The 26,341-nt window shown below is 53.4% G+C and overlaps 1 protein-coding gene across 3 annotated transcripts in view; it reads right to left on the bottom strand.

Moving 5' to 3' along the window:
* Positions 1–5,079: 5,079 nt before the first annotated feature.
* Positions 5,080–26,341, bottom strand: part of LOC140106988 (V-type proton ATPase catalytic subunit A-like) — a 74,485-nt gene continuing 53,223 nt past the window's right edge. For all 3 annotated transcript variants that reach the window (XM_072131580.1, XM_072131578.1, XM_072131579.1), the window contains exons 14-15: positions 14,650–14,821; positions 5,080–6,613 (exon numbers count right to left, since the gene is read on the bottom strand). In XM_072131580.1, coding sequence (XP_071987681.1) covers positions 6,521–6,613; positions 14,650–14,821 — 265 coding nt within the window. In that variant the 3' untranslated portion in view covers positions 5,080–6,520. The remainder of the gene's footprint in view (positions 6,614–14,649; positions 14,822–26,341) is intronic.

The raw sequence follows: 26,341 nt of genomic DNA, 5'->3' as shown, positions 1-26,341 counted from the left end.
TGGCGATGCCGCCATCATCAGCCTCACCATCCCGCTGCTTGGCCTGTTGAAAAACTCTCTGGTCAGCATGAAGTCGGAAGCTTTGCGCTCGTCACAAGAGACGGGGGAAGAATATTCCCTTGTTGATAGCCAAAGCACCCTGAGGTCTGTTTCTCAGCGCATATCGGAGGAGGTGGAGGAGGATGAGGAGGAAGAGGAGGAGAATGTTGGCGAGACACAAGAGGGGACCATTGTTGAGTCCTTCACTGTTCAGCGTGTATGGGCAGAAGAAGAGGAGTTGGAGGAGTTGGAGGAGGAGGAAATGGACAGTCAGGCCAGTGAGGGGAGTGAATTCTTACGCGTTGGTACTCTGGCGCATATGGCAGATTTCATGCTAGGCTGCCTATCCCGTGACCCTCGCGTTCAAAGAATTTATTCCAGCACCGATTACTGGGTGTTCACTCTCCTGGACCCACGGTACAAGCAAAATCTTTCCACTCTCATCCCTGCAGAGGAAAGGAGTGTGAGAATGCATGAATACCAGCAGGCCCTGGTGCACAAGCTGAAACAGTATTTCCCTTCTGACAGCGCTAGCGGCAGAGTGCGTAGTTCTGCGGGACAAGTAGCGAGGGAGAGTAGGCGACCAGGCAGCTTGTCCAGCACTGGCAAGGGTACGCTTTACAAGGCTTTTGCCAGCTTTATGTCACCCCAGCAAGACACTGTCACCTGTCCCCAGTCTCGGCAGAGTAGGGCTGATCTTTACAGAAAGATGGTGAGGGAGTACGTAGCTGACCATACCATCGTCCTAAATGATCACACAGCTCCCTACAACTACTGGGTTTCAAAGCTGGACATGTGGCACGAACTGGCGCTGTACGCCTTGGAGGTTCTTGCCTGCCCTGCCGCTAGCGTCTTGTCTGAGCGGGTTTTCAGTGCAGCTGGTGGCATCATCACCGATAAGCGTACACGCCTGTCGACTGACAGCGCTGACAGGCTGACGCTTATTAAAATGAATAAAGGCTGGATTTCTCAGAATTTCCAATCTCCACCAGGTGAAGGAAGCTCAACCTGAATAATTGATCCACTCCTCCTCCTCCTCCTCATTTTCCTCCTTCTCCTCCTCTTTGTACAGTAAAGCAGAGGAAAATGGCTATTTTTTGACAGGGCCCACTGGCTCTTGCTATAGTACTTCATGCATTTAATTTTTCTGGAGGGCCACCTACCCGGTCCTCTGTTTGAACAATTTTTGTGAGTGCCACATACAGGCACTCAATCTATTCCATTTTTCTGGAGGGCCACCTACCCGGTCCTCTGTTTTAAAAAATTTTTGGGACTGCCACATACAGGCACTCAATCTATTCCATTTTACTGCAGGGCCACCTACCTGCTCCTCTGGTTTGAACAATTTTTGGGACTGCCACATACAGGCACTCAATCTATTCCATTTTACTGGAGGGCCACCTACCTGCTCCTCTGGTTTGAAACATTTTTGGGACTGCCACATACAGGCACTCAATCTATTCCATTTTACTGCAGGGCCACCTACCTGCTCCTCTGGTTTGAACAATTTTTGGGACTGCCACATACAGGCACTCAATCTATTCCATTTTACTGCAGGGCCACCTACCTGCTCCTCTGGTTTGAAAAATGTTTGGGACTGCCACATACAGGCACTATCCAAATTAAATTGTCTCCATAGCAGCCTCCACACGTTGTCTCCATTGCTACCTCCAAAAGTCGTCCATATAGCTGCCTCCATACATCGTCCCTTTATCAAACGAGGTGTGTCAGGCAGAAATTTGGGTTGTTTTCATGGATTCCACATCAAAGTTGTTAACTTTGTCGCCACCCTGCTGTGTTATCCACAAAATATACTGGCAAACTTTTACCATTTAGGGATATTATTTCAGCGCTTCTTGCGCATCTGTTTACATTCCCCTCACCCGGCATATCCTAAACTTATAAGAACGCTACTACACTTAACTTGGTGCAGGCTGGGACCGAGTCTGACCCTGGGGCTGGTCATATACTGCGGACGCAGAGAATTGCGGGGCCTACCTCGGTCCAGGTCTCAAAGGCCTACTATACCTCCTCCTCCTCCTACCCCTCCTCCACCTCCTCCTCCTCCGAATTACCATCCGTGGGCATGGCGCCATCAGTCGGTAGCTCTAGGCACAGCAGCAGTGCCGTCGCTAAGCGACAGCAGGCGGTGCTGAAACTGCTGAGCCTAGGCGATAAAAGGCACACCGCCCAAGAGCTATTACAGGGCATTCCACATCAAAGTTGTTAACTTTGTCGCCACCCTGCTGTGTAATCCCCAAAATATACTGGCAAACTTTTACCATTTAGGGATATTATTTCAGCGCTTCTTGCGCATCTGTTTACATTCCCCTCACCCGCCATATCCTAAACTTATAAGAACGCTACTACACTTGATCTTATACAAAAGGTTCTTAGAATTGCTGTTTGGGGAGTAGCCTAGAGACACGGGCTTGGATTGGCGAAAGCTCGCCTGGCAGCGGAGCGCCAGCTCCATGCCAAGATCCAACTAACATAGTTTTAACTGCAGCACCTTTAATCTACTACTAGTTCACTGCCTCCATACATGGTCCCCTTATCAAACGAGCTGTGTCAGGCAGAATTTTGGGTTGTTTTCATGGCTTCCATGTTAACTTTGTCGCCACCCTGCTGTGTAATCCACAAAATATACTGGCAAACTTTTATCATGTACCGATATTATTTGAGCGCTTCTTGCTCACCTCCTTTGGTTCCTCTCTGCCACCCATTGGTTTGAAGCCTGAGTCCATTTAGGGTATGTCGCCATGACACTCTCTAGCCTGCCGCTGCTGCCGCTGCCTCTGCATGCCGTCCCCTATAGTGTCAGGGTCAATTATTGCATGTTTTAGATGCTATCTAGCCTCATTCGGTCACTCTGTCATGGCCATGCTGTTGCCCATAATTTTGGCATAATGGTGCGATTATGCAGCCTCAGAGGCATCCATGCATGCTGCCCCTGCTGTTTCCTGTCCATTTCCGTGGTGTTTCCATCCTTTTCTGAGGTTCCCAGGTGTTTGGCCAAGCTTCCCTGTGCAGAGCCTTGGTCCCCTTGAAAAATGCTCGAGTCTCCCATTGACTTCAATGGGGTTCGTTATTCGAGACGAGCACTCGAGCATCGGGAAAAGTTCGTCTCGAATAACGAGTACCCGAGCATTTTAGTGTTCGCTCATCTCTAATAGTGATGTGTGTGTGTGTAGATGGATAGTGATGTGTGTGTGTGTAGATGGATAGTGATGTGTGTGTGTGTAGATGGATAGTGATGTGTGTGTGTGTAGATGGATAGTGATGTGTGTGTGTGTAGATGGATAGTGATGTGTGTGTGTGTGTGTGTAGATGGATAGTGATGTGTGTGTGTGTGTGTGTAGATGGATAGTGATGTGTGTGTGTGTGTGTGTAGATGGATAGTGATGTGTGTGTGTGTGTAGATGGATAGTGATGTGTGTGTGTGTAGATGGATAGTGATGTGTGTGTGTGTAGATGGATAGTGATGTGTGTGTGTGTAGATGGATAGTGATGTGTGTGTGTGTGTGTAGATGGATAGTGATGTGTGTGTGTGTAGATGGATAGTGATGTGTGTGTGTGTAGATGGATAGTGGTGTGTGTGTGTGTAGATGGATAGTGATGTGTGTGTAGAAGGATAGTGGTGTGTGTGTAGATGGATAGTGGTGTGTGTGTAGATGGATAGTGGTGTGTGTGTAGATGGATAGTGGTGTGTGTGTAGATGATAGTGGTGTGTGTGTAGATGGATAGTGGTATGTGTGTAGATGGATAGTGATGTGTGTGTGTGTAGATGGATAGTGATGTGTGTGTGTGTGTGTAGATGGATAGTGATGTGTGTGTGTGTGTAGATGGATAGTGATGTGTGTGTGTAGATGGATAGTGATGTGTGTGTGTGTGTGTGTAGATGGATAGTGATGTGTGTGTGTGTGTGTAGATGGATAGTGATGTGTGTGTGTGTAGATGGATAGTGATGTGTGTGTGTGTAGATGGATAGTGATGTGTGTGTGTGTAGATGGATAGTGATGTGTGTGTGTGTAGATGGATAGTGATGTGTGTGTGTGTAGATGGATAGTGATGTGTGTGTGTGTGTGTAGATGGATAGTTGTGCTAGAGTAAAAACATCCAGTCTGGTGGTACACATAAAACAAACAGCGGAGGACCATGAAGTTTTGGTAGAAATGTTTGTTCTTCATAGTAGTAACCACATATATATATATATATATTCATCATTCTGCTGAAGGTTTTGGGTTCCTTTTCCCTTCTGTCCTTACCAGAGACATTGGGGGTCATTTACTAAGGGCCCGATTCGCGTTTTCCCGACGTGTTACCCGAATATTTCCGATTTGCGCCGCTTGTACATGAATTGCCCCGGGTTTTTGGCGCACGCGATCGGATTGTGGCGCATCGGGGCCGGCATGCGCGCGACAGAAATCGGGGGGGCGTGGCCGAACGAAAACCCGACGTATTCGGAAAAACCGCCGCATTTAAAAACCGCAAATGTGTCGCTTGGGGAGCGCTCACCTTCACCTTCTATGGGATGGTGCATTCCGGGGCGTTAAGATTATTTTCGGCGCTGCAGCGCCACCTGGTGGACGGCGGAGGAACTACCATCTTAAATCCCAGCCGGACCCGAATCCTGTGCAGAGAACGCGCCGCTGGATCGCGAATGGGCCGGGTAAGTAAATGTGCCCCATTGGGCCCATTGTGCCCATTGGGGCACATTTACTTACCCGGCCCATTCGCGATCCAGCGGCGCGTTCTCTGCACAGGATTCGGGTCCGGCTGGGATTTAAGATGGTAGTTCCTCCGCCGTCCACCAGGTGGCGCTGCAGCGCCGAAAATAATCTTAACGCCCCGGAATGCACCATCCCATAGAAGGTGAAGGTGAGCGCTCCCCAAGCGACACATTTGCGGTTTTTAAATGCGGCGGTTTTTCCGAATACGTCGGGTTTTCGTTCGGCCACGCCCCCCCGATTTCTGTCGCGCGCATGCCGGCCCCGATGCGCCACAATCCGATTGCGTGCGCCAAAAACCCAGGGCAATTCATGTACAAGCGGCGCAAATCGGAAATATTCGGGTAACACGTCGGGAAAACGCGAATCGGGCCCTTAGTAAATGACCCCCATTCTCTCTTGTCTCAAATATCCATCTCATTAATGGGGGTCTCCTCTAGTGGAGACCCTGGAAGAGATCTCTGATGGGGTCTTCTACAGTGAAACCATAAATGATTGTTAGGTTGGGGTCTTAAATGAGGTCTTCTACAGTGGAACCATACATGAGTGAGGGTGGAGGTCTCAGTTGGGGACATCTAGAGTGGTACCATATATAAGAGTGGGGGTGGAGGTCTCATTTGTTGACTTCTACAGTGGAACCATATATGAGGGTGAAGTTCTCAGTTGGGGACTTCTACAGTGGAACAATACATGAGTGAGGGTGAAGATCTCAGATGGGGTCTTCTACAGTGGTACCATATATGAGAGTGGGGGTGAAGGTCTCAGACTGGGTCTTTCAAAGTGGTACCATATATGAGAGTGGGGGTGGAGGTCTCATTTGTTGACTTCTACAGTGGTACCATGTATGAGGGTGGAGGTCTCAGTTGGGGACTTCTACAGTAGAACAATACATGAGAGTGGGGGTGAAGGTCTCAGATGGGGTCTTCTAGAGTGGTACCATATATGAGAGTGGGGTTGAAGGTCTCAGACTGGGTCTTTCAAAGTGGTACCATATATGAGAGTGGGGGTGGAGGTCTCAGTTGGGGACTTCTACAGTGGTACCATGTATGAGGGTGGAGGTCTCAGTTGGGGACTTCTACAGTAGAACAATACATGAGAGTGAGGGTGAAGATCTCAGATGGGGTCTTCTAGAGTGGTACCATATATAAGAGTGGGGGTGGAGGTCTCATTTGTTGACTTCTACAGTGGTACCATGTATGAGGGTGAAGGTCTCAGTTGGGGACTTCTACAGTAGAACAATACATGAGAGTGAGGGTGAAGATCTCAGATGGGGTCTTCTAGAGTGGTACCATATATAAGAGTGGGGGTGGAGGTCTCATTTGTTGACTTCTACAGTGGTACCATGTATGAGGGTGGAGGTCTCAGTTGGGGACTTCTACAGTAGAACAATACATGAGAGTGGGGGTGAAGGTCTCAGATGGGGTCTTCTAGAGTGGTACCATATATAAGAGTGGGGGTGGAGGTCTCAGTTGGGGACTTCTAGAGTGGTAGCATATATGAGGGTGGAGGTCTCAGACTGGGTCTTCCAATGTGGTACCATATATGAAAGTGAGGATGAAGGTCTCAGATAAGATCCCCTCAGCTTTTCAGCCTTTAGAGTCCAGGGCAGATTCAGGGCTGTCCACCGCCGGCCTGCCTCCTATAACCCCAGTACATGAAGAGAGTCCTCTACGGAGAGCCCGTCACAGTCTATACTTCAGGGAAATGTTGCATTAAATAATCTGTACATAGAGGGTCCCAGCAGCCTCTTCTTAGTCCTCCAGGCTGCGGAAAGCCGTCTGCATCTCCTCGTACAGCTGGGCATAATCGGTCTTGATCTTGGCTTCTCCATCCTTCACGGGGTCCTAAGTGGATGTGAATATAGAAACTTGGTCATGACTGGAATCAACCAACCAGGGTACAGGATCATAGTGATGCCACCTGTGGTCCCTACTGGATCCATCATGTTTCTGTGGTGCTCTGTGTATAGCGCCCAACACGGCGCTGCCCTCTATAATATTCTCAGTTCCCACATTGACCTCTTACTGCAATGCCTTCCACCTACTACCCACGACCTCCTCCATGATACCCAACATGTTGCCAACATTACCTCCTATTTCATAGTCCTCAATTTAGTACCCACCACATTTCCACATTAGCCTCCTGCTGCAGTACTTTCCAAATACAACCCACCATCAATGTTCCTTCTATAACCTCCTGCTGCAGTGCCCTCCTTACAGTGCCCCCATGTTCCTCTATGACCTCCTGCTGTAGTGCCCTCCTTATGGTGCCCCCATGTTCCCTCTATGACCTCCTGCTGTGGTGCCCTCCTTATGGTGCCTCCATGTTCCCTCTATGACCTCCTTCTCCAGTGCCCTCCTTATGGTGCCCCCATGTTCCCTCTATGACCTCCTGCTCCAGTGCCCTCCTTATGGTGCCCCCATGTTCCCTCTATGACCTCCTGCTGTAGTGCCCTCCTTATGGTGCCCCCATGTTCCCTCTATGACCTCCTGCTGTAGTGCCCTCCTTATGGTGCCCCCATGTTCCTAAAATGACCTCCTGCTGCAGTACTTTCCAAAATACCCACCATCAATGTTCCGTCTATGACCTCCTGCTGTGGTGCACTCCTTATGGTACCCCCATGGTTCCTCTATGACCCCGTGCTGCAGTGCCCTCCTTATGGTGCCCCCATGTTCCCTCTATGACCTCCTGCTCCAGTGCCCTCCTTATGGTGCCCCCATGTTCCCTCTATGACCTCCTGCTCCAGTGCCCTCCTTATGGTGCCCCCATGTACCCTCTATGACCTCCTGCTGTAGTGCCCTCCTTATGGTGCCCCCATGTTTCCTCTATGACCTCCTGCTGTAGTGCCCTCCTTATGGTGCCCCCATGTTCCCTCTATGACCTCCTGCTGTAGTGCCCTCCTTATGGTGCCCCCATGTTCCTAAAATGACCTCCTGCTGCAGTACTTTCCAAAATACCCACCATCAATGTTCCGTCTATGACCTCCTGCTGTGGTGCACTCCTTATGGTACCCCCATGGTTCCTCTATGACCCCGTGCTGCAGTGCCCTCCTTATGGTGCCCCCATGTTCCCTCTATGACCTCCTGCTCCAGTGCCCTCCTTATGGTGCCCCCATGTTCCCTCTATGACCTCCTGCTCCAGTGCCCTCCTTATGGTGCCCCCATGTACCCTCTATGACCTCCTGCTGTAGTGCCCTCCTTATGGTGCCCCCATGTTTCCTCTATGACCTCCTGCTGTAGTGCCCTCCTTATGGTGTCCCCATGTTCCCTCTATGACCTCCTGCTGTGGTGCCCTCCTTATTGTGCCTCCATGTTCCCTCTATGACCTCCTGCTCCAGTGCCCTCCTTATGGTGCTCCCATGTTCCCTCTATGACCTCCTGCTCCAGTGCCCTCCTTATGGTGCCCCCATGTTCCCTCTATGACCTCCTGCTCCAGTGCCCTCCTTATGGTGCCCCCATGTTCCTAAAATGACCTCCTGCTGCAGTACTTTCCAAAATACCCACCATCAATGTTCTGTCTATGACCTCCTGCTGCAGTGCCCTCCTTATGGTGCCCCCATGTTCCCTCTATGACCTCCTGCTCCAGTGCCCTCCTTATGGTGCCCCCATGTTCCCTCTATGACCTCCTGCTCCAGTGCCCTCCTTATGGTGCCCCCATGTTCCTAAAATGACCTCCTGCTGTGGTGCCCTCCTTATGGTACCCCCATGGTCCCTAAATGACCTCCTGCTGCAGTGCCCTCCTTATGGTGCCCCGATGTTCCCTCTATGACCTCCTGCTGCAGTGCCCTCCTTATGGTGCCCCCATGTTCCCTCTATGACCTCCTGCTCCAGTGCCCTCCTTATGGTGCCCCCATGTTCCCTCTATGACCTCGTGCTCCAGTGCCCTCCTTATGGTGTCCACATGTTCCCTCTATGACCTCCTGCTCCAGTGCCCTCCTTATGGTACCCCCATGGTCCCTCTATGACCTCCTGCTGCAGTGCCCTCCTTATGGTGCCCCCTTATTTCTTCTATGACCTCCTGCTGTAGTGCCCTCCTTATGGTGCCCCCATGTTTCCTCTATGACCTCCTGCTGTGGTGCCCTCCTTATGGTGCCCCCATGTTTCCGCTATGACCTCCTGCTGTAGTGCCCTCCTTATGGTGCCCCCTTATTTCCTCTATGACCTCCTGCTGTAGTGTCATCCTTATGGTGCCCCCATGTTTCCTCTATGACCTCCTGCTGCAGTGCCCTCCTTATGGTGCCCCCTTATTTCCTCTATGACCTCCTGCTGTGGTGCCCTCCTTATGGTGCCCCCATGTTCCCTCTATGACCTCCTGCTGCAGTGCCCTCCTTATGGTGCCCCATGTTTCCACTATGACCTCCTGCTGTGGTTCCCTCCTTATGGTGCCCCCATGTTCCTCTATGACCTTCTGCTGTAGTGCCCTCCTTATGGTGCCCCCATGTTTCCTCTATGACCTCCTGCTGCAATGCCCTCCTTATGGTGCCCCCATGTTCCCACTATGACCTCCTGCTGCAGTGCCCTCCTTATGGTGCCCCCATGTTTCCTCTATGACCTCCTGCTGTAGTGCCCTCCTTATGGTGCCCCCATGTTCCTCTATGACCTCCTGCTGCAGTGCCCTCCTTATGGTGCCCCCATGTTTCCTCTATGACCTCCTGCTGCAGTGCCCTCCTTATGGTGCCCCCATGTTTCCTCTATGACCTCCTGCTGTAGTGCCCTCCTTATGGTGCCCCCATGTTTCCTCTATGACCTCCTGCTGCAGTGCCCTCCTTATGGTGCCCCCATGTTTCCTCTATGACCGCCTGCTGCAGTGTCCTCCTTATGGTGCCCCCATGTTCCCTCTTTGATCTCCTGCTGTGGTCCCCTCCTTATGGTGCCCCCATGTTCCCTCTATGATCTCCTGCTGTGGTCCCCTCCTTATGGTGCCCCCATGTTCCCTCTATGACCTCCTGCTGCAGTGCCTTTCTTATGGTGCCCCCATGTTTCCTCTATGACCTCCTGCTGTAGTGCCCTCCTTATGGTGCCCCCATGTTTCCTCTATGACCTCCTGCTGCAGTGCCCTCCTTATGGTGCCCCCATGTTCCCTCTATGACCTCCTGCTGTAGTGCCATCCTTATGGTGCCCCCATGTTTCCTCTATGACCGCCTGCTGCAGTGCCCTCCTTATGGTGCCCCCATGTTTCCTCTATGACCTCCTGCTGTAGTGCCCTCCTTATGGTGCCCCCATGTTCCCTCTATGACCTCCTGCTGCAGTGCCCTCCTTATGGTGCCCTCATGTTTCCTCTATGACCGCCTGCTGCAGTGCCCTCCTTATGGTGTCCCCATGTTTCCTCTATGACCTCCTGCTGTAGTGCCCTCCTTATGGTGCCCCCATTTTCCCCCTATGACCTCCTGCTGTAGTGCCCTCCTTACGGTGCCCCCTTATTACCTGTGACCTCCTGCTGCAGTGCCCTCCTTATGGTGCCCCCATGTTCCCTCTATGACCTCCTGTTGCAGTGCCCTCCTTATGGTGCCCCCATGTTTCCTCTATGACCTCCTGCTGTAGTGCCTTCCTTATAGTGCCCCCATGTTTCCTCTATGACCTCCTGCTGTGGTGCCCTCCTTACGGTGCCCCCTTATTTCTTCTATGACCTCCTGCTGTAGTGCCCTCCTTATGGTGCCCCCATGTTCCCTCTATGACCTCCTGCTCCAGTGCCCTCCTTATGGTGCCCCCATGTTCCCTCTATGACCTCCTGCTCCAGTGCCCTCCTTATGGTGCCCCCATGTTCCTAAAATGACCTCCTGCTGCAGTACTTTCCAAAATACCCACCATCAATGTTCTGTCTATGACCTCCTGCTGTGGTGCCCTCCTTATGGTACCCCCATGGTTCCTCTATGACCCCGTGCTGCAGTGCCCTCCTTATGGTGCCCCCATGTTCCCTCTATGAACTCCTGCTCCAGTGCCCTCCTTATGGTGCCCCCATGTTCCCTCTATGACCTCCTGCTCCAGTGCCCTCCTTATGGTGCCCCCATGTTCCTAAAATGACCTCCTGCTGTGGTGCCCTCCTTATGGTACCCCCATGGTCCCTAAATGACCTCCTGCTGCAGTGCCCTCCTTATGGTGCCCCGATGTTCCCTCTATGACCTCCTGCTGCAGTGCCCTTCTTATGGTGCCCCCATGTTCCCTCTATGACCTCCTGCTCCAGTGCCCTCCTTATGGTGCCCCCATGTTCCCTCTATGACCTCCTGCTCCAGTGCCCTCCTTATGGTGTCCACATGTTCCCTCTATGACCTCCTGCTCCAGTGCCCTCCTTATGGTACCCCCATGGTCCCTCTATGACCTCCTGCTGCAGTGCCCTCCTTATGGTGCCCCCTTATTTCTTCTATGACCTCCTGCTGTAGTGCCCTCCTTATGGTGCCCCCATGTTTCCTCTATGACCTCCTGCTGTGGTGCCCTCCTTATGGTGCCCCCATGTTTCCGCTATGACCTCCTGCTGTAGTGCCCTCCTTATGGTGCCCCCTTATTTCCTCTATGACCTCCTGCTGTAGTGTCATCCTTATGGTGCCCCCATGTTTCCTCTATGACCTCCTGCTGCAGTGCCCTCCTTATGGTGCCCCCTTATTTCCTCTATGACCTCCTGCTGTGGTGCCCTCCTTATGGTGCCCCCATGTTCCCTCTATGACCTCCTGCTGCAGTGCCCTCCTTATGGTGCCCCCATGTTCCCTCTATGACCTCCTGCTGTGGTGCCCTCCTTATGGTGCCTCCATGTTCCTTCTATAACCTCCTGCTGCAGTGCCTTCCTTATGGTGCCCCCATGTTTCCTCTATGACCTCCTGCTGCAGTGCCCTCATTATGGTGCCCCCATGTTTCCTCTATGACCTCCTGCTGTAGTGCCCTCCTTATGGTGCCCCCATGTTTCCTCTATGACCTCCTGCTGCAGTGCCCTCCTTATGGTGCCCCCATGTTTCCTCTATGACCGCCTGCTGCAGTGTCCTCCTTATGGTGCCCCCATGTTCCCTCTTTGATCTCCTGCTGTGGTCCCCTCCTTATTGTGCCCCCATGTTCCCTCTATGATCTCCTGCTGTGGTCCCCTCCTTTTGGTGCCCCCATGTTCCCTCTATGACCTCCTGCTGCAGTGCCTTCCTTATGGTGCCCCCATGTTTCCTCTATGACCTCCTGCTGTAGTGCCCTCCTTATGGTGCCCCCATGTTTCCTCTATGACCTCCTGCTGCAGTGCCCTCCTTATGGTGCCCCCATGTTCCCTCTATGACCTCCTGCTGTAGTGCCATCCTTATGGTGCCCCCATGTTTCCTCTATGACCGCCTGCTGCAGTGCCCTCCTTATGGTGCCCCCATGTTTCCTCTATGACCTCCTGCTGTAGTGCCCTCCTTATGGTGCCCCCATGTTCCCTCTATGACCTCCTGCTGCAGTGCCCTCCTTATGGTGCCCTCATGTTTCCTCTATGACCGCCTGCTGCAGTGCCCTCCTTATGGTGCCCCCATGTTTCCTCTATGACCTCCTGCTGTAGTGCCCTCCTTATGGTGCCCCCATGTTTCCTCTATGACCTCCTGCTGCAGTGCCCTCCTTATGGTGCCCCCATGTTCCCTCTATGACCTCCTGTTGCAGTGCCCTCCTTATGGTGCCCCCATGTTTCCTCTATGACCTCCTGCTGTAGTGCCTTCCTTATAGTGCCCCCATGTTTCCTCTATGACCTCCTGCTGTGGTGCCCTCCTTACGGTGCCCCCTTATTTCTTCTATGACCTCCTGCTGTAGTGCCCTCCTTATGGTGCCCTATGTTCCCTCTATGATCTCCTGCTGTGGTGCCTTCCTTATGGTGCCCCCATGTTTCCTCTATGACCTCCTGCTGCAATGCCCTCCTTATGGTGCCCCCATGTTTCCTCTATGACCTCCTGCTGCAATGCCCTCCTTATGGTGCCCCCATGTTTCCTCTATGACCTCCTGCTGCAATGCCCTCCTTATGGTGCCCTCATGTTCCCTCTATGACCTCCTGCTGCAGTGCCCTCCTTATGGTGCCCCCATGTTTCCTCTATGACCTCCTGCTGCAGTGCCCTCCTTATGGTGCCCCCATGTTTCCTCTATGACCTCCTGCTGCAGTGCCCTCCTTATGGTGCCCTATGTTCCTTCTATGACCTCCGTAGTGCCCTCCTTATAGTGCCCCCATGTTTCCTCTATGACCTCCTGCTGTAGTGCCCTCCTTATGGTGCCCCCATGTTCCTCTTTGACCTCCTGCTGTAGTGCACTCCTTATGGTGCCCCCATGTTCCTCTTTGACCTCCTGCTATAGTGCCCTCCTTATGGTGCCCCCATGTTTCCTCTATGACCTCCTGCTGCAGTGCCCTCCTTATGGTGCCCCCATGTTCCCTCTATGACCTCCTGCTGTAGTGCACTCCTTATGGTGCCCCCATGTTCCTCTTTGACCTCCTGCTGTAGTGCCCTCCTTATGGTGCCCCCTTATTTCCTCTATGACCTCCTGCTGCAGTACCCTCCTTATGGTGCCCCCTTATTCCCTCTATGACCTCCTGCTGCAGTGCCCTCCTTATGGTGCCCCCATGTTCCCTCTATGACCTCCTGCTGTAGTGCCCTCCTTATGGTGCCCCCATATTCCTCTTTGACCTCCTGCTGTAGTGCACTCCTTATGGTGCCCCCATGTTCCTCTATGACCTCCTGCTGTGGTGCCCTCCTTATGGTGCCCCCATGTTCCCTCTATGACCTCCTGCTGTAGTGCCCTCCTTATGGTGCCCCCATGTTTCCTCTATGACCTCCTGCTGCAATGCCCTCCTTATGGTGCCCCCATGTTTCCTCTATGACCTCCTGCTGCAATGCCCTCCTTATGGTGCCCTCATGTTCCCTCTATGACCTCCTGCTGTAGTGCCCTCCTTATGGTGCCCCCATATTCCTCTTTGACCTCCTGCTGTAGTGCACTCCTTATGGTGCCCCCATGTTCCTCTATGACCTCCTGCTGTGGTGCCCTCCTTATGGTGCCCCCATGTTCCCTCTATGACCTCCTGCTGTAGTGCCCTCCTTATGGTGCCCCCATGTTTCCTCTATGACCTCCTGCTGTAGTGCCCTCCTTATGGTGCCTCCATGTTCCTCTATGACCTCCTGCTGTGGTGCCCTCCTTATGGTGCCCCCATGTTCCCTCTATGACCTCCTGCTGTAGTGCCCTCCTTATGGTGCCCCCATGTTCCCTCTATGACCTCCTGCTGTAGTGCCCTCCTTATGGTGCCCCCATATTCCTCTTTGACCTCCTGCTGTAGTGCCCTCCTTATGGTGCCCCCATGTTTCTTCTATGACCTCCTGCTGTGGTGCCCTCCTTATGGTGCCCCCATGTTCCCTCTATGACCTCCTGCTGTAGTGCCCTCCTTATGGTGCCCCCATATTCCTCCTTGACCTCCTGCTGTAGTGCCCTCCTTATGGTGCCCCCTTATTTCTTCTATGACCTCCTGCTGTGGTGCCCTCCTCATAGTGCAGTGATGGGCAACCTTTTGAGCTTGGTGTGCCAAAATTCGCCAAAAAACCTAGCATAACTCGGGTGGTGTGTCACCATGACAAAAAAAAGCATGATTTTGTTATATTTATAGTTTAAATAACTATATGTATGTAATATGTATAATTATTTAACTTCTAGGGTACTTTAACCCTAGGTTGTCTGCAATCTCTCAGCCTCCCGGCTACTGCACCGCTACTCAGCTGTTATAGTGCCTCCTAGGTAACTCCTATGTGAGCAGGGTCAGGGCCTCTTCTCGCTACTTTCTTCTTTGATTTCTCTCATTTTGGGAGTCGCAGCTTATTTACACTGTTGAGTATTGACTAAGACATCTCACCCCCTACTCATCTGTGTTCTGCAGCAGCTGAGGCCTATGTAGCATCTTTCCTGGCACTCACCTTGAACTTCATGGAGCTGAGTTTGTAAAGGATGTCTCCAAGGTTCTCCCGGATGATGGACCATGTGATCTTATTCTCCGCCTGTGCGGTTGCCTCTACCGCGTGCCGGGCCATGTCGTAGAAGGCGATCATGTTCTGTAGCATCCCCACCGTCTTATAGAAGGGACAGTACCTGCCGAGGAGGAACATCATCCTAGGTACATCATACGGATACAGCGACACTCCACCGCAGACCTAGCACCCTCCAGGAATCCACCTGATACAGGGTCAATACTGTCCTACTTCCCATCACGTGCCTCCCTTGGTGCTCAGCTCCTCCAGATATGGAAGCTTTGGTATAACAGAGGGTCTCCACCACAAAATCCCCAATAATCAATCTCTCTTCTAGGACTCTTTGCTAGACATTTATGGTGGCACAATCCAGAGATTAGACCTTCCCAGAGTCTGGAGGATGATCCCAATCTAGGGGGGCTAGGAGTCTTTACATATGAGAAGTCTTAGTACTATGACCCCCAGGACTGATGTATATACGGATCTGGGACTACTTACAGCACACATTACAATATGACTGCTCTTCGGGGGTCGGATTCATATATTACAGTAAAACCCCGGGACAAGGGTGGAAACGTGGTGGTCCTTCATACAGATCCCACTCTCCGGTATAATGGTGGCCTTGGAGAATGGTCTCATCTTGGACCTGCCTCACTACGATAGTGACATTCTATACCCTGGGCCCATTGTATCGGGGGTTAACTCATTGTGTCATAGGACTTTATTATCAGTGCTAAGACCTTTTGTTCTTGCTTTCCATCCTATATTAAAGACTCAATGAATTGAAGGTATCTAAGGGGATGATGAGGGCACCGCAATGGGTGGTCCTTCAGCTCCCACCTGGACTGATGGGGGTGATAATCCACCTGAAGGACTGGATGGGGGGCTTATCCCGAGGTGTATTTATGACATATTCGTCTTGTGGATGCAGAGTCTTTCTGTTCCTTGGACCGGATTGGGTTCCGTTTTACGTGTGAGGCTCATCATGACCAACTACTAATGATTAAAAGGGCCCCACAAGGTCTGGTCCAAACATCGGTCTATAGAGAACCCTGCAATCCAAAGGGGCAACTTCTAAGACTGACAACAACAAAGACTTTAAGAGATTTCTAATGATCTTCCATGTAGGTTTAAGGAAAGAGGTCACAGGGTACGGGAAGTGTTTCCGCAGGAATCCCTGAGATCCAGCATAAAACAATGACTACAAGACTTGATAATGGTGCGGAGGTGGCCAGAGGCTTCCACGGGCCGGTGTGGACCCAGACCAACGTATCTGTGATGTTCAGACGAGGAAGATCTATACATGACAGGGCGGTTCATATCACCTTCCCAAATTCCCCAGGGATGTTGCTGGACCCAATGGCTGCTTTGAGTGCATTGCCTGCCCCTGGGAGTGATTATTAAGGCAATGTGCATCTGTGGGGCTAAAACCATACAAGAATTGGGGATGAATTGGTGATCATCTAGGGTGACGGTCTCCCACCGCCAGGCGGTGCCCCAAGACTGGACCATGGAACGCCTCTCCAGTGCTCCTCTTCATCCCACAGCTCCTCATGTTCTCCCCTCAGGTCCTGGGTAGAGGCGCGTCTCTGCCGTCTGATTACATCATAGAGGGTGCTCGCCAGCGGACGGGTGAGACGCACCTCTACCCAGAACCTGAGGGGAGCTCCAGAGGTAAGTGTTGTCTTTATTATTTTTATTGGGCCAGTGCTGTGGACATATAATTGGGGGGGACATTACTGGGGGCATTATATGGGGCCACTGCTGTGGACATTTTGTTGGGGAGGTGGAAGCACTGCTGGGGGCATTTTATGTGGGAAGAGCACTGCTAGGGGCACTATATGGGGGTAGGGGCACTGTTTGGTGCACTATACGGGGGTCAGAGCACTGCCAGGGACATATTATGTGGCCATAGCTGTGGACATAATATTGGGGAGAAGGAAGCACTGCTAGGGGGCATTTTATTACGGGGAGCACTGCTAGGGGCACTATATGGGGGTAGGGGCACTGTTGGGTGCACTATACGGGGGTCAGAGCACTCCAGGGACTTTATATGGGGGGGGCACTGCTTGGAGCATTATATGGGGGGCATTATATGGGGGACATTGCTGGGACCATTATATGGGGGGGTCGCTGCTTGGGGCGTTATATGGGGCCACTGCTGAGGGCTATTCATTTGGACGTAGCACTGCTGGGGACATTGGGGCTCATTTACTAAGGTTCCGAACGCAGCACTTTTGTCGGGTTTCCCGAATATTTCTCTTTTGCCCTGAATTGCCAAGGGTTTTTGTCGCACGCGATTGGATTGTGGAGCATCGGCATGCGACAGAAATGGGGCGCGTGGCCGTCCAGACAATCCGACGGATTCAGACAAACCTCACATGCACCAGCACTCACATGCACCAGGAAGAAGAAGGTGACGGGGCAGAAGCGACACAAGCAGGAACTCCGACGCATGATCTTAGTGAATCGCGCCGGACCCAAATCCTCGTCGCACTGGTGGGGGCATTGCATTAGGGGTGGGAAGCACTGGTGGGGGCCATTGCATTAGGGGTGGGAAGCGATGGTGGGGGGCATTGCATTAGGGGTGGGAAGCGCTGGTGGGGGGCATTGCATTAGGGGTGGGAAGCGCTGGTGGGGGGCATTGCATTAGGGGTGGGAAGCGCTGGTGGGGGGCATTGCATTAGGGGTGGGAAGCGCTGGTGGGGGGCATTGCATTAGGGGTGGGAAGCGCTGGTGGGGGGCATTGCATTAGGGGTGGGAAGCGCTGGTGGGGGGCATTGCATTAGGGGTGGGAAGCACTGGTGGGGGGCATTGCATTAGGGGTGGGAAGCACTGGTGGGGGCATTTGACACTGTTGGGAAACTTATAATTTATAGATGCAGCTGGTCCTCAGATACAAAAAGGTTGGGGAACACTGATCTAGGGGACATTGAAAATGTTCAGGATACCCCCATATCCCGACATATGCCAATATATATTCATGGACAAGCACAATTCTGAAATTTACTGGGATTGAACTGGTGGCTTTCCCACCTAGCGGAGTGGACAAGGATTGGGGGAGGGGTTCTTTACTTATTGAACACAAAGACCCAATGGGCCTGCACTTTGCTTATTTTGCATAATTTCTCTTGTTCTTCCCCTCTTTTGTGTTATGTAAGTGACGTTTTTCTGGTTCAGAATGTAAATATCTACTAGTCCATGTCACACTGTGGACCTTAATGTTAATGTCATGTTACGTACATCCTGCACCCCCTTTGGTTTGACTCTTTTGGGTCTTAACTGTGTATGTGGCATATTTCTATATGACCCAATTCCTAGATGCCGTATGGTTCCTGAAATCACACTTATGTGGAGTCTGGCACGCTTGCCCAGGGTTAAGTAATAACAGCGTTTATGCTCCACCTCGCTAGGCTCTAATACCTATGCTGTGGCTATGCCCCCTACTTTAGATGCTGTGAGCGTCTGCAGAACAGACAACGCACACCCATAGGTCGCCCATATGGTAACTTGTGCCGCCGCGCCCCAATGTGGTGACTGATAACTTCCAGGTCACATGTGAACGCCTTTACACACCAAATCATGAGCATCCTGCAGCCTAGTGGACCGGACGTCTTTCATAAAGTACATCACCGGCTTGGAAGGACTCAAGAGTATTTATTCATAGCTCAAGCCAAAGTATGGCGGCACACGCCGGGAAACAACTTGTGTGGGGTAGGGGGCATGGAGCCTAGACCTAGATGCTGAAGAGGGGGAGGACATGGGGTAGGGGGCATGAAGGATCCCCATCCCGGGTGTATACTGGACCTAGATGCTAAAGAGGGGGAGGACATGGGGTAGGGGACATGGAGGATCCCCATCCCGGGTAAATACTGGACCTAGATGCTGAAGATGGGAAAGACATGGGGTAGGAGACATGGAGGATCCAGTCCCGGGTGTATACTGGACCTAGATGCTGAAGAGGTAAAAGACATGAGGCAGGGGACATGGAGGATCCCATCCCGGGTGTATACTGGACCTAGATGCTGAATAGGGGGAGGACATGGGATAGGGGACATTGAGGATCCCATCCCGGGTATATACTGGTCCTAGATGCTGAAGAGGGGGAGGACATGGGGTAGGGGACATGGAGGATCCCATCCCGGTTGTGTGCTAGGCCTTGATGCTAAAGAGGGGGAGGATATGTGGTAGGGGACATGGAGGATCCCATCCCCGGTGTATACTGGACCTAGATGCTGAAGAGGGGGAGGACATGGGGTAGGGGACATGGAGGATCCCCATCCCAGATGTGTGCTGGGCCTAGATGCTGAAGATGGGGAGGACATGGTGTAGGGGACATGGAGGATCCCCATCCCGGGTGTATACTGGTCCTAGATGCTGAAGAGGGGGAGGACATGGGGTAGGGGACATGGAGGATCCCATCCCAGGTGTGTGCTGGACCTAGATGCTAAAAAGGGGGAGGACACGGGGTATGGGACATGGAGGATCCCATCTCAGGTGTATACTGGACCTAGATGCTGAAGAGGTGGAGCACATGGGGTAGGGGACATGGAGGTTCCCATCCCAGGTGTGTGCTTGGCCTAGATGCTGAATAGGGGGATGACATGGGATAGGGGACATTGAGGATCCCATCCTGGGTGTATACTGGACCTAGATGCCGAATAGGGTGAGGACATGGGGTAGGGGACATGGAGGATCCCATCCCCGGTGTATACTGGTCCTAGATGCTGAAGAGGGGGAGGACATGGGGTAGGGGACATGGAGGATCCCATCCCAGGTGTGTGCTGGACCTAGATGCTGAAGAGGGGGAGGACATGGGGTAGGGGACATGGAGAATCCCATCCCAGGTGTATACTGGACCTAGATGCTGAATAGGGGGAGGACAAGGGGTAGGGTACATGGAGGAACCCATCCCGAGTTTGTGCTGGGCCTAGATGCTGAAGATGGGGAGAACATGGTGTAGGGGACATGGAGGATCCCCATCCCGGGTGTGTGCTGGGCCTAAATGCTGAAGATGGGGAGGACATGGGGTAGGGGACATGGAGGCCCCCATCCCAGGTGTGTGCTGGACCTAGATGCTGAAGAGGGGGAGGACATGGGGTAGGGGACATGGAGAATCCCATCCCAGGTGTATACTGGACCTAGATGCTGAATAGGAGGAGGACAAGGGGTAGGGTACATGGAGGAACCCATCCCGAGTGTGTGCTGGGCCTAGATGCTGAAGATGGGGAGGACATGGTGTAGGGGACATGGAGGATCCCCATCCCGGGTGTGTGCTGGGCCTAGATGCTGAAGAGGGGGAGGACATGGGGTAGGGGACATGGAGGCCCCCATCCCAGGTGTGTGCTGGACCTAGATGCTAAAAAGGGGGAGGACACGGGGTATGGGACATGGAGGATCCCATCTCAGGTGTATACTGGACCTAGATGCTGAAGAGGTGGAGCACATGGGGTAGGGGACATGGAGGATCCCATCCCAGGTGTGTGCTTGGCCTAGATGCTGAATAGGGGGAGGACATGGGATATCGGACATTGAGGATCCCATCCTGGGTGTATACTGGACCTAGATGCCGAATAGGGGGAGGACATGGGGTAGGGGACATGGAGGATCCCATCCCGGGTGTATACTGGTCCTAGATGCTGAAGAGGGGGAGGACATGGGGTAGGGGACATGGAGGATCCCATCCCAGGTGTGTGCTGGACCTAGATGCTGAAGAGGGGGAGGACATGGGGTAGGGGACATGGAGAATCCCATCCCAGGTGTATACTGGACCTAGATGCTGAATAGGGGGAGGACAAGGGGTATGGTACATGGAGGAACCCATCCCGAGTGTGTGCTGGGCCTAGATGCTGAAGATGGGGAGGACATGGTGTAGGGGACATGGAGGATCCCCATCCCGGGTGTGTGCTGGGCCTAGATGCTGAAAAGTGGGAGGACATGGGGTAGGGGACATGGAGGCCCCTATCCCAGGTGTGTGCTGGACCTAGATGCTGAAGAGGGGCAGGACATAGGGTAGGGGACATGGAGAATCCCATCCCAGGTGTATACTGGACCTAGATGCTGAATAGTGGGAGGACAAGGGGTAAGGTACATGGAGGAACCCATCCCGAGTGTGTGCTGGGCCTAGATGCTGAAGATGGGGAGGACATGGTGTAGGGGACATGGAGGATCCCCATCCCGGGTGTGTGCTGGGCCTAGATGCTGAAGAGGGGGAGGACATGGGGTAGGGGACATGGAGGCCCCCATCCCAGGTGTGTGCTGGACCTAGATGCTAAAAAGGGGGAGGACACGGGGTATGGGACATGGAGGATCCCATCCTGGTTGTATAATGGACCTAGATGCTGAACAGGGGGAGGACATGGGGTAGGTGACATGAAGGATCCCATCCTGGGTGTGTGCTGGACCTAGATGCTGAAGAGGGGGAGGACATGGGGTAGGGGACATGGAGGATCCCATCCCGGGTGTATACTGGACCTAGATGCTGAAGAGGGGCAGGACATGGGGCAGAGGACACGGAGGATCCCATCCAGGGTGTATACAGGACCTAGATGCTGAAGAGAGGGAGGACATGGGGTAGGGGACATGGAGGATCCCTATCACAGGTGTGTGCTGGACCTAGATGCTGAGTAGGGGGAGGACATGGGATAGGGGACATGGAGGATCCCATCCCAGGTGTATACTGGACCTAGATGCTGAATAGGGGGAGGACATGGGGTAGGGACATGGGGGATCCCATCCCAGGTGCGTGCTGGACCTAGATGCTGAAGAGGGGGAGGACATGGGGTAGGGGACATGGAGGATCCCATCGCGGTTGTGTGCTGGACCTAGATGCTGAAGAGGGGGAGGACATGGAGGATTATGGAGGATCCCATCCCGGGTGTGTGCTGGGCCTAGATGCTGAATAGGGGGAGGGCATGGGGCAGAGGAAATGGAGGATCCCATCCCAGGTGTGTGCTAGGCCTAGATGCTGAAGAGGGGGAGGACATGGGGGAGGGGCATGGAGGATCCCCATCCCGGATGTATACTGGACCTAGATGCTGAATAGGGGGAGGACATGGGGTAGGGGACATGGAGGATCCCATCCCAGGTGTATACTGGACCTAGATGCTGAAGAGAGGGAGGACATGGGGTAGGGGACATGGAGGATCCCATCCCGAGTGTGTGCTGGGCCTAGATGCTGAAGAGGGGGAGGACATGGGGTAGGGGACATGGAGGATCCCCATCCCGGGTGTGTGCTGTGCCTAGATGCTGAAGATGGGGAGGACATGGGGTATGGGACATGGAGGATCCCATCCTGGGTGTATACTGGACCTAGATGCTGAAGAGGGGAGGACATGGGGTAGGGGACAAAGAGAATCCCCATCCCAGGTGTATACTGGACCTAGATGCTGAAGAGGGGGAGGACATGGAGTAGTGGACATGGATGATCCCATCCCGGGTGTATACTGGACCTAGATGCTGAAGAGGGGGAAGACATGGGGTAGGGGACATGGTGAATAACTTCCTGGGTGTATACTGGACCTAGATGCTAAAGAGGGAGAGGACATGGGGTAGGGGACATGGAGAATCCCATACTGGGTGTATACTGGACCTAGATGCTGAATAGGGGGAGTACACGGGGTAGGGGACATGGAGGATCCCATCTCAGGTGTATACTGGACCTAGATGCTGAATAGGGGGAGTAAACGGGGTAGGGGACATGGATGATCCCATCCCAGGTGTATACGGGACCTAGATGCTGAAGAGGGCGAGAACATGTGGTAGAAGACATGGAGGATCCGATCCTGGGTGTATACTGGACCTAGATGCTGAAGAGGGGGAGGACATGGGGTAGGGGACATGGATGATCCCATCCCGGGTGTATACTGGACCTAGATGCTGAAGAGGGGGAGGACATGGGGTAGGGGACATGGAGGATCCCATCCCGGGTGTACACTGGACCTAGATGCTGAAGAGTGTGAGCACATTGGGTAGAAGACATGGAGGATCCCATCCTGGGTGTATACTGGACCTAGATGCTGAAGAGGGAGAGGACATGGGGCAGGGGACATGGAGGATCCCGTCCCGGGTGTGTGCTAGGCCTAGATGCTGAAGAGGGGGAGGACATGGAGTAGGGGACATGGAGGATCCCATCTCGGGTGTATACTGGACCTAGATGCTGAAGAGAGGAAGGACATGGTAGGGGACATGGAGAATCCCCATCCCTGGTGTATCTTGGACCTAGATGCTGAATAGGGGGAGGACATGGGGTAGGGGCATGGAGGATCCCATCCCGGTTGTGTGCTGGACCTAGATGCTGAAGAGGGGGAGAAAAGGGGTAGGGTACATGGAGGATCCCCATCCCGGGTGTATACTGGACCTAGATGCTGAAGAGGGGGAGGACATGGGGTAGGGGACATGGAGGATCCAATCCCGGGTGTGTGCTGGGCCTAGATGCTGAAGAGAGGGAGGACATGGGGTAGGGGACACGGAGGATCCCATCCCGGGTGTGTTCTGGTCCTAGATGCTAAAGAGGGGGAGGGCATGGGATAGGGGCATGCAGCATCCCCATCCCGGGTGTGTACTAGACCTAGATGCTGAAGAGGGGGAGGACATGGGGTAGGGAAAATGAAGGATCCCATCCCAGGTGTATACTGGGCCTAGATGCTGAAGAGGGGGAGGACATGGGTAAGGGACATGGAGTATCCCATCCCGGGTGCGTGCTGTGTCTAGATGCTGAAGAGGGGGAGGAAATGGAGTAGTGGAAATGGATGATCCCATCCCGGGTGTATACTGGACCTAGATGCTGAAGAGGGGGAGGACATGGGGTAGGAGACATGGTGGATCCCTTCCCGGGTGTATACTGGACCTAGATGCTGAAGAGGGGGAGGACATGGGGTAGGTGACATGGAGGATCCTATCCCAGGTGTGTGCTAGGCCTAGATGCTGAATAGGGGAAGGACACGGGGTAGGGGACATGGAGGATCCCATCTCAGGTGTGTGCTGGGCCTAGATGCTGAAGAGGGGGAGGACATAGGGTATGGTACATGGAGGATCCCATCCCGGGTGTATACTGGACCTAGAAGCTGAAGAGGGGGAGGACATGGGGTAGAAGACATGGAGGATCCCATCCTGGGTGTATACTGGACCTAGATGCTGAAGAGGGGGAGGACATGGGGTAGGGGACATGGAGGATCCTATCCCAGGTGTGTGCTAGGCCTAGATGCTGAAGAGGCGGAGGACATGGGGTAGGGGACATGGAGGATCCCATCCCGGGTGTATACTGGACCTAGATGCTAAAAAGGGGGAGGACATGGGGTAGGGGACATGGAGGATCCCATCCCGGGTGTATACTGGACCTAGATGCTGAATAGGGGGAGGACACGGGGTAGGGGACATGGAGGATCCCATCTCAGGTGTATACTGGACCTAGATGCTGAAGAGGTGGAGCACATGGGGTAGAAGACATGGAGGATCCCATCCTGGGTGTATACTGGACCTAGATGCTGAAGAGGGGGAGGACATGGGGTAGGGGACATGGAGGATCCCATCTCGGGTGTATGCTGGACCTAGATACTGAAGAGGGGGAGGACATGGGGTAGGAGACATGGAGGATCCCATCCTAGGTGTGTGGTGGGCCTAGATGCTGAAGAGGGGGAGGACATGGGGTAGGGGACATGGAGGATCCAATCCCGGGTGTATACTGGACCTAGATGCTGAAGAGAGGGAGTACATGGGGTAGGGGACATGGAGGATCCCATCCCAGGTGTATACTGGACCTAGATGCTGAAGAGGGGGAGGACATGGGGTAGGGGACATGGAGGATCCCATCCCAGGTGTGTGCTAGGCCTAGATGCTAAAGAGGGGGAGGACATGGGGTAGGGGCATGGAGCATCCTCATCCCAGGTGTATACTGGACCTATATGCTGAAGAGTGGGAGGACAAGGTGTAGGGTACATGGAGGATCCCATCCCAGCTGTGTGCTGGACCTAGATGCTGAAGAGGGGGATGACATGGGGTATGGGCCATGGAGGATCCCATCCTAAGTGTGTGCTGGGCCTAGATGCTGAAGAGGGGAGGACATGGGGTAGGGTACATAGAGGATCCCCATCCCGGGTGTGTGCTGGGCCTAGATGTTGTACAGGGGGAGGACAATGGGTAGGTGACATGGAGGCCCCCATCCCGGGTGTGTGCTGGACCTAGATGTTGAAGAGGGGGAGGACAAGGGGTATGGGACATGGAGGATACCATCCCGGGTGTATACTGGACCTAGATGCTGAATAGGGGGAGGACATGGGGTGGGGCCATGGAGGATCCCTATCCCAGGTGTGTGCTGAACCTAGATGCTGAATAGGGGGAGGACATGGAGTAAGGACATGGAGGATCCCCATCCCAGGTGTGTGCTGGACCTAGATGGTGAAGAGGGGGAGGACATGGGGTCGGGGACATGGAGGATCCTATCCCAGGTGTATACTGGACCTAGATGCTGAATAGGGGGAAGACATGAGGTAGGGGCATGGAGGATCCTATCCCGGTTGTATACTGGACCTAGATGCTGAAGAGGGGGAGAACAAGAGGTAGGGTACATGGAGGATCCCCATCACGGGTGTATACTGGACCTAGATGCTGAAGAGGGGAGGACATGGGGTAGGGGACATGGAGGATCCCATCCCCGGTGTATACTGGACCTAGATGCTGAAGAGGCGGAGGACATGGTGTAGGGCACATGGAGGATCCCATCCCGGTTGTATACTGGTCCTAGATGCTGAAGATGGGGAGGACATGGGGTAGGGGACATGGAGGATCTCATCCCGGGTGTGTGCTGGGTCTAGATGCTGAAGAGGGGGAGGACATGGGGTAGGGGACATGGAGGATCCTATCCCAGGTGTATACTGGACCTAGATGCTGAATAGGGGGAAAACATGGGGTAGGGGCATGGAGGATCCCATCCCGGTTGTGTGCTTGACATAGATGCTGAAGAGGGGGAGAACAAGAGGTAGGGTACATGGAGGATCCCCATCACGGGTGTATACTGGACCTAGATCCTTAAGAGGGGGAGGACATGGGTAGGGGACATGGAGAATCCCCATCCCAGGTGTATACTGGACCTAGATGCTGAAGAGGGGAGGACATGGGGTAGGGGCATGGAGCAACCCCATCCCAGGTGTATACTGGACCTAGATGCTGAAGAGGGGAGGACATGGGGTAGGGGACATCGAGGATCCCATCCCCGGTGTATACTGGACCTAGATGCTGAAGAGGCGGAGGACATGGGGTAGGGGACATGGAGGATCCCATCCCGATTGTGTGTTGTGCCTAGATGCTAAAGATAGGGAGGACATGGGGTATGGGACATGGAGGATCCCATCCCGGGTGTGTGCTGGACCTAGATGCTGAAGAAGGAAGGACATGGGGTAGGGGACATGGAGGATCCCATCCCGATTGTATACTGGTCCTAGATGCTGAAGAGGGGGAGGACATGGGGTAGGGGACATGGAGAATCCCCATCCCAGGTGTATACTGGACCTAGATGCTGAAGAGGGGAGGACATGGGGTAGGGGACATGGAGGATCCCATCCCCGGTGTATACTGGACCTAGATGCTGAAGAGGCGGAGGACATGGGGTAGGGGACATGGAGGATCGCCATCCCGGGTGTATACT

Source organism: Engystomops pustulosus, unplaced genomic scaffold, assembly GCF_040894005.1.
Source record: "Engystomops pustulosus unplaced genomic scaffold, aEngPut4.maternal MAT_SCAFFOLD_94, whole genome shotgun sequence".
Taxonomy (NCBI): domain Eukaryota; kingdom Metazoa; phylum Chordata; class Amphibia; order Anura; family Leptodactylidae; genus Engystomops; species Engystomops pustulosus.
Note: the sequence above shows the minus strand (reverse complement) of the source record. Positions and strands in the feature narration are given on the sequence as shown.